The 8,852-nt window shown below is 42.6% G+C and overlaps 1 protein-coding gene across 1 annotated transcript in view; it reads right to left on the reverse strand.

The window, feature by feature from the left end:
* The window catches only part of DGS1 (dgd1 suppressor 1), a 69,589-nt gene extending 63,833 nt beyond the window's left edge, over positions 1-5,756 (reverse strand). The window contains exon 1 of the mRNA XM_086812231.1: positions 5,434-5,756. Within this exon, the coding sequence (XP_086668357.1) occupies positions 5,434-5,663 (230 nt within the window). The 5' untranslated portion in view covers positions 5,664-5,756. The remainder of the gene's footprint in view (positions 1-5,433) is intronic.
* Positions 5,757-8,852: the final 3,096 nt, after the last annotated feature.

Raw genomic sequence — 8,852 nt, forward strand, 5'->3', positions numbered from 1 at the left:
ATCCACTTCATGGGTGATACCCTGTTGTACAAAGAAGCCAAATGCTGCCAAATCCCTCTGGCCAACGTCATATGCTTTATGTGATTGATCACCTGTGGTGTGCAATTTAGAAAGATGAAGGAACAGACGCGAGCATTGACACGATCCCATAATTGTGCCTGAGCCTCCCATTCCTTCCGTATAGAGGATAACTCCCCGTCTTTCAACTCCGGCCGTGGAACCCCAACAACAATGAAATCAACCAAGTCATAAGACTCCAAAACGGACTCCAACATTACCTTCCATATGTCATAGTTGTTCTCATCCAACTGTCGGTCCACCGAAAACGTGGGGAGTGTTGGGATCTTCACGTGCTTCTCAGCCATCTCAAGCAAGTCTGCCATCTCAAGGGTTCACAAGGTCTTGTGAAGGGAGGGTGGGTGGGAAAAAAGAAGAAGAGGCTGCAAATAATATGCAAGGTGGCTGCCCAACGATGATGGCCGCCTTCTACCCGATCTCCAAGTCCTGTACAACCCAAACAATCTCCAATCAACAAACCCTCGACATACCACTGTCTCCACGCTTCAAGCCACCTGGGGCTCTAATGTAAACCGGCCTTCTGAAAACAAAGGGCGGTGAAACAAACATTTGCACATAAAACACTTCAACACCATTGAGGACCTAGAAAAGGAAAACAAACAGGGGGAGCTAGAGTGCTCCTGCAAATAGTACACGGACACCAATTGGCCCCAAATCGCAGTGGCGCCCCTTGCGGTATTTCTTTAATTGATTATAAGAGCTTTGATTACAATATAAGGCTGGGAACTCAACCGTCACAATAGAACCCCTGAAGCCTGCAAAGAACCTACATCTGGCTTCTAATCCACACGGCATCCACAAACAAGTCCAGCCATTGTTCATTTCAAAAGACTCTCTCACATTGAGTCTGCATACAGAAGCTTTCTCCCATGATCAAGGCTGCCACAACCATCCATAGCCTCTCACACTATGAACAGCATCACACCCTGACACATCCAGTGCTTCTGCATCACAACACAGACTCCCAAACTCTCTCAAAAGAGAACTCGCATCACAGCACAGCATACCATACAGTTGACACACCTGTACAAACCCTCTCTACCTTCCAAGGGTACTATCCATCTCTCTCATGGATTCCCTGTCCCCTGTCCTATCAGTAGCAAGGCTGTACCAAACATGTGTCCACTCCTGTACCTTCTGCCTACATGTGACCTATCTCCTGGAGAAACCCAAAAACATGTTTCCTTGCCAACAACGGCATACATCTAGTTACCTGTTCCCTCATGAAACATCTGGCAACATAGAGATGCCCATATATGTAGGTCCCACTGTTCCTTTCTAGCAGGAAGAAAACAATCTGCTCCATGAGCACGCAGCCATGCGAACTTGCATCACTTCCATGCCAAGAAACATATTCAAGTGACCTGTACTTGCAGCCCAAAACCCAAGTACATTGCTGAATTTGCAACCAAACAAAAACAGCCCATAAACTGTCCCAAAACAGTCCCGAACCAAAGCATAGAGAAGCTGAAAGTTCCATCAGTTGAACGCCATCGACATGATGTCTATGTTCATGGAAAACCAGTCTCTGTCCACCTTTGTATCAAGAGAAACCAACCCTTGTCTACTCTTCAGCAGAGGGAGAGAGAGAGGGAGAGAGAGAGAGAGAGAAAGCGGTACTGGCTGTCCCCACATGTACGCCCTTGTTTCTCCTGCAGTCCCCTCTTTCCAAGAGAACCTCTCATGCCCTGTACAGTCCAGCACCTCTACAGTCCATCCACGTGGAGTCCATGCATACAGTCTCTTTGCGCCAGCTTTTCACCAGGAAAGGGAAGAGATCTACGCTCTATTCAACCCCTGCCCGACTGTCTTCTCCTCCACGCAGCCCACCTGAACCTGCAGTCCAGCCCACAAGCAGTCTACTGTACCAGCAGTCATACAGTATGGTACCTGCTATCGTACTTGCCTGCGCTGCCTGTACCAGCAACCTGTACACGCCTGTACCTGCACAACCAAATCTGCCACGTGGACTGTACCTGCACAGCAGCCGTACGCTGCCACGTGGACTGTACCTGCACAACAGCCGTACGCTGTACCTGCACAGGCCCTTCCATGCGCAGCCAACATGCATCTTCAGGCGACCAGCCCTCCTCAGCGAAAAAGCACACACTACCTCCAGAGAGATAGGCGCCTCCCCCTTTTTTTGCCCAACAGCCCCTCTTTTACCAAAAAGCTCACACGTGGCCCCAAAATAGCTTATGGGCCACGTTTTCTTTAATGAAGGGCTTTATAAATGATTTTAAAGGTTTTTAAACCTTTTAAGCTAAAATCTCTTTGCCCCCTTTCACACATGGGGTTATCCACACATGGGCTTCCATCTTCACTCCCACCCGATGCCATTCACACTGTCCACCATGTCCCCGTGCACATCCGCATCTTGTCCAAAGAAAAACACAGGGTCGTGACACTCTAATACCATGTCAGAATGCACAGCGGAAATGAAGACAACTGCAGTAGAGAGCAAAACGCAGATGAGAGAGAGAGAGAGAGAGAGAGAGAGGAGCTGTGTAACTCTGCTATATACACTAGAGAAAATCCCGGAAATACACAATGGGAAGTGTGGGGGCAAAGGGCCATTTTATATGGCCCCAGGCTGCTGGTCGGCCAACCTAAACAGGCCGACAACAGCACGACCAGCCCTGGAATGCCCACGACCAGCAAATGAAGCAGTCGGCCAGGTGCCTGAAGTCAGCCAAGACACCTCACCAGATTGAGTACGAAAACTGCAGTCGGCCAGCTTTTGAGGGCAGCCAACTGCCCTCCACACCTCACGGAAAAAAGGAAAATACATGGAGAGTGAGGAAAGATGGGAAAACACTAAAACGGGTGGGCACACCCACAACAGAGGCCCTGGTATAGTGTACAGACAGGAGATGACTGCTAACACATGCTCCTATATGGCTAAGTTTGTACTTTGATATGCCAATAGATGATTTGCAGCTATCAGCTAAGAGATTATTGCTGATTAACAGCAATTATTTGACACATTAGTTTTTCAAAGACATGCTTGTTGATGTAGTCTTTGCTTCTCGGATAGGCACAATGGTCAAGCATCCAATTAGCCAACAACATGATATATGTGTGTTAGCAATCATGGGCATTTACAAGAGGCCAACCAGCATTAATCATGGCCGATCACCATTTAATGTAGCTGACTAGCATTTTATTTGTCCAAGAAGTTCCTGATCACGATGGTGAATCACAGTGCCAATCACGTCAACAAGCGAGAAGCATCAAAATAATGTAATTTGAACAAGAGACCACGCTAGGGACGACCCATTCCTTATGAAGGGTCGGCCCATTCCTCCGGCCCTAGTGGAGTCTCTTGTGCATTTTGAACAAGTGCTAGGGGAGTGCGTGTATCGTGGAATCGTCTTTTCAATCATTTTCATGGTTTAATGTTTAAGTGTATTTAAGTGACAAATTTTAAGTAATCCCAGTTTTAGTACCAACCCATGTACCTCTTGTTCTAGATTCTATACATCATGTACAAACTCTATTGGTGCTGCCCCGACCTGTTTTGGTTGCCCATGGTGCTGCTGCCCGACTTGTTCATAGTGCCTCGGATGGTGCCTAAAGCTGTCTCGATTGTTCTACACCAATTTTATAACTACCAGAGTTTGAATTTCACCGATGATTTGGATTACGATATATGTGGAGCTATTATTTGCTCCAGCTGAGTTTTTCTATCACATATGGCATCTTGAGGACCTGTGGTGATGGGGAAGATCAATATCCTCCTGGGAAGTGGTGGTTTACACACATTCATGGTAATTTGGGGCTTCTTCTAATGATAGTCCATGTGTATGGTCAAGTGATGATTGTTTATGGATAACCTAGCATCTCCCATGGGAAGAGTAAGGCCCTCAAAGCTTGTACATTATATTTTTCTCCTTGGGCAATAAAATACTTTTGGAAAGGGGTGTGGGAGGGGGGTGTCGTTGACTCATTCCAGCTTCTATGTGGTGTCAAATGTGCCACATTTCTCTTACAATTTTATGGAATTAAGTGACATGTTTAAGGTTGTGGCCAATTTAAGTGTTTAAATGCATTAATGGTCAAGTGTTTTGTGAAACCCTTTTGTCCATGGGGAGTTACAATACAACAGATATTTCGAGCATAGCAAAATCTATATAGAAAGGAGTGGCCCTGGATTTGAGATTCACACGGTAAGTCCACACATGCAACCCAAACCGATCGAAATCTCCAAGCTCGCTAACAATATTCGATAGTATCGGAGACCCCATCCATCACCTCGAAGTATTTGAGCAAGTGTGTGACATGTTTGGAGATCTAAGTGACACCGTGAAGGTCCAAGGTTCTGGGTTATGTGATATACAAGATATGATATACATGAAGGCATTTCCATACGTTCAAATTTACAAACATTAATTTCAGAAAAATGGCATAGACTAACTCCCTGGAGTGTCAATGTTTTCAGGCTCAACTTGTACCGATCATCGTACCCCTCCTGATGCACATGTTTCCTATCAGTACCTGGAGAACCAGCTGTATCCCTTAGCTGTGGGTAGTCCTCTTTCAAAACTTTGGTGCGTCATTGTGCAGAAAATGACATCTCACCATGTATGTCTTGCTGCAATTCCCAGGTTTTGAATGCTCTATGCCACCACAATGCCACATGCAGCCTCCATAGAGGGCTCTGTAAGGCACTGGATATGACCAGACAGCGGACCAGTCTAATGCACAAAATCAATTTCGAACTTGCCAGTGAATGCAAGTTGCCTACCTCTAGGTGGCCTGTGTATACAGGCCCTGCTCTTGTAACCAGCCAGACTCCGGTAAGAAAGAGACTCAGCCCATGCATTATCCAGCTCTCTCTTCTTGCTGCTGCACAGCTTAGCGGTAGTCGCATGCTCCCTGCATATTGATGCACCTATCTCATATTTTGATGTCGTTCTACAAGCTGACTAGAATTCATCTCTCTTTGGTTGCTTGCTGCAAGCTAGGGTGCTTTCTGAACACTGAGAGCACACGTTGGCTCAGCTGACTGCATTGCCACGCCAAACGAGCAATGAAAATATGGGTCTCTGTGTGTGACCAGAACTACCTTAGGGACCACCATCATCCCCCTATGTGAATGATGCATGACCTCAATGCATGTCCATAAGGCACATAAGAAATCCAACCTATAAATAATATAATTTAAAAAACAAAATGAAAAACTTCTCAAGTTTTCTAAAATTATTAACATCTACTTAAATGTAACTAAAGGTAAACATTATTATTAATTGATATTTTAAAAAAACACTATCTTATGGTATATAGAGATGCATTTTTACAAACACATTTTCAGATTTATCGCGAGAACTATTTGAAAAAAGAAAAGTTGCATACGTTGTTGGAGGCGGCCAGGAAGATGGCAGAGGCAAGGGGAGGCTGCTCTGCCTCCGTTGGCGACGTCCCTGGTGGTGGGATGTGATGGGCCCCACCACGGTTGTTCGTACACGGTCCGCAACGTTCTGGATGCCGTGCAGCGCCCAGCTGCTGCTCTGAGTAGAAGCTTTCCATGCTATCTCGCTCCACTCTCTGGCCATCTGCTCAACGCTGCTTCTTAGAGAATCCATGATGATCTCTCTTCGATAAAACAAGTTGTTGGAAGAAGAAGAAGAACAGGCGCGAAGTATTAGCACTAGTTGTTTTAATTCCTCTACATATCTACAGGCTCCAACTAAATAATCAATGTGGATCTCCACCGTCCATCTCATTATATTCATTCAATAGATCTCCACCGTCCATCTCATTGTATACCATTATATTCATTCAACAGATCTCCACCGTCCATCTCATTGTATACATTCAATTCAATTCAATTCATTATATTACATTGAATGTAATATGAGGTCTCCACTTTTGTGTTTTTTTGGGTGGGGAATTAGTTCAATTTGAAATTGTACTTCACTGATTAATAATTTTCCTATGGCTTTTTTATGACCAGCTTTCATCGTCTAAAAGGAAGGCAACTTGTGCTTTTTTAGGCAAGTAGCATTGAGGCCACCTTGCAGCACCACAATCCTTAGATATCATCCAACAATTAGATTTTTTTTCTTTCTTTTCCCAATCTACTTATAATTCCATCAAAGGAAAGCTTGCAATAATGCTTTATGGACCATGCTTTATTCCCCTAGCATCCACAAATGAGTCCAACTATAAATTAAAGTCTTATAGCTCCACTAGCAAAAGCTACATGTCTTTAAATATAGCAAGTCAGCCCAAACGCGCAGTAAGTAGCCTTCATCAACTACCTTCACTTCCACCACTTCCAGACATACAATCAATAACACCTACCAAGAAAGTGTCATGGACGTCTTGACTTCCAAGCTATGGTGAGGACAACCCCAATGTTAGAACTAAGGTCAATTTGATGATGAAAGACAATTAGAAACAGCAAGACATCCTTGCACTCATTTTTAGCTACAACCCGCTAGCGATCAAGGATAACAACATCATACAACAAATAACTATAAATATATTGGCATGCAATAACATCAAACATAAAATTTGTGGCCCACCTTGTTGCACCAAAGGAATCTAACGTGGATGGCCTTTAGTGTCTTTTATGTAACACTATCCCTTATATTTGTAACTCTAACCCTCTCAAACCACATGGATAAATCTAGCTTAGTGTCCTTGATGATGAATGCCCTTTTGTTACTTGGATTATGCTTTCCACAAGTAAGGCAATTATGCTATATACCAAGAACTCTTCTAGGATGGTCCATAAGGTGAAATGGGACATCTGCACCTCCCCTAAAGAAATTGGGGGATTAGGTATTGCCAGGATCTCTAATGTGGTTGCCCCAAGCTTAGATGTCCAACCCACCTCTCTAGCCACCACCTGAGTGATCTAGCTTAAATGTCAAGATAAACGTTTGTGTGAAAGAGAAGTAATAACACAAGCTTAGATACCAAATTCTGAAAGGTTGAGAAGATATGGAAAGGATAGGATGTTATATGTCATGTATCATAGGTGATGGCATGAGCCATGTGGGTTGATCGATAGAATCGAGGGATAGATTAATAAAATAATGGATGTAGAGATGCTCCTTGTAAACTATACGATCATGTACTGAGCATCTTTTTTTATGAAGAAAATATTGATGAGACTTTGACTTTAGGGTTTGGTTATCCTCTTCTTAATCAAGAATCAATTTCTATCATAGATGTAATCATTTCCTTTTATCCTCCTAGCTCATGATTATTTTTATTGTACCAAAATCACAAGGATTGGATCAAAGCAAGTGATTAGTCCATTAGGGTTTACTTTTGTGCTAAAAAATAGTTTTATATGCAAATTAGTTAGGGCTTATCTTCTTCTACTCCTCTTCTACTCTTACAAAAGGAGAAAATCATTGCTTTGTTTGCTACTCTTCTTCTACTCTTACAAAAGGAGAACATCATTGCTTTGTTTGCCTTCATTGCAAATATACTTTGCCATCGCGACACTTTCTCCCTAACTCCACCTTTGTACATGCATGGCATGCCTTTGTATAGGTCTCATAGAGAGAGACAACTATAAAGGAGAAGAAGATAGATACATAGATAGACATGAGAAGAAGATATATAGAGAGATAGATAGATAGATAGGAGACAGATAGATATATAGAGAGACAGATAGATAGATAGGAGAAGAAGATATATAGAGAGACAGGTAGATATATAGATAGGAGAAGAAGATAAATAGATAGATAGATAGAGAGAGAGAGAGAGAGAGAGAGAGAGAGAGAGAGATAGACAGAGAGAGAGAGAGAGAGAGAGAGAGAACGAATGGAGTAGCATTGTAATGATTACCATAGTTGAGGTTACCTTCTTTCCTCTAGGAGAACAGGCCATCATTAGCCCGACAATAGCTTCTCTGTTTTCATTTTAGTAATAACTTTGTAACCATCTATCAAATGTAAGCAAAGAATGCTTCTCTCAGAAGTAACGAGGTGGACATACACTATTACCAACAATCTTCTTGTATGCACAAGATCATAGTCATTGTGCAGTTCAATAAGAGCTCTCAAGCATAAAGAGGAGTTCAATACGTTTGAAGTAGGAAGTCAACAAGGCAAGTCAAGTAGCAATCTTCTTGATTTTTTTTTGGTCGAGCCCCAAGGTTAGGGTTGTATTTCAAGTGTTTTTCAATCCCTATGTTATATTAGTAAAGATAATCTCGAGTATATTTTGGTTCATTATCCATCTCTCTTGTGTAATGTTGATCATAATTTGTGTGTATGGAAAGACCATGCATGTAAGCTTGTGATATGAGAACATTTCTCATATGGCATCAAAACTTTATCTTCCTACACATGTTTACTTAGCATTGGAAAGCATCTCTCAAAAGAAATGGCACAAAGTGTCCATCCACCTATCTCTAGTATTAATACAAATCTTGAGACACACACATGGGAGATTATGTCTCATCCAATAAGAACCCTGTCACCATTGAGAAGGTTATATTTTGATTACAAGAAAAGGAGATGTGTCACTAAGTGAAGGTCAATGAAGATCAAATGCATTCTAGCAAAACAAAGTGAAAAGCCAATATGGAGGGAGGAGGCAATAAGGGATGCTCTGTGTACATGATGACTCTTGAAAACCCAAGGAAAGTTCTTCAGTTACTTTAAGAAGTTAAATTATTTTAATGTATAGAAAGATGCAAAACCATGCCAAAAGTGGTAGTTTAAAGATCCAAGGCCTAAGATGTAGTAAATTGGTAGTTTAAAGATCCAAGCCTCTTAAGAAGTAGTAAAGTAAGATCATGGAGTTAC

This window comes from Cibotium barometz, chromosome 18 (genome assembly GCF_041138505.1).
Source record: "Cibotium barometz isolate CiBa-2024 chromosome 18, ASM4113850v1, whole genome shotgun sequence".
In the NCBI taxonomy this organism is placed as follows: Eukaryota; Viridiplantae; Streptophyta; class Polypodiopsida; order Cyatheales; family Cibotiaceae; genus Cibotium; species Cibotium barometz.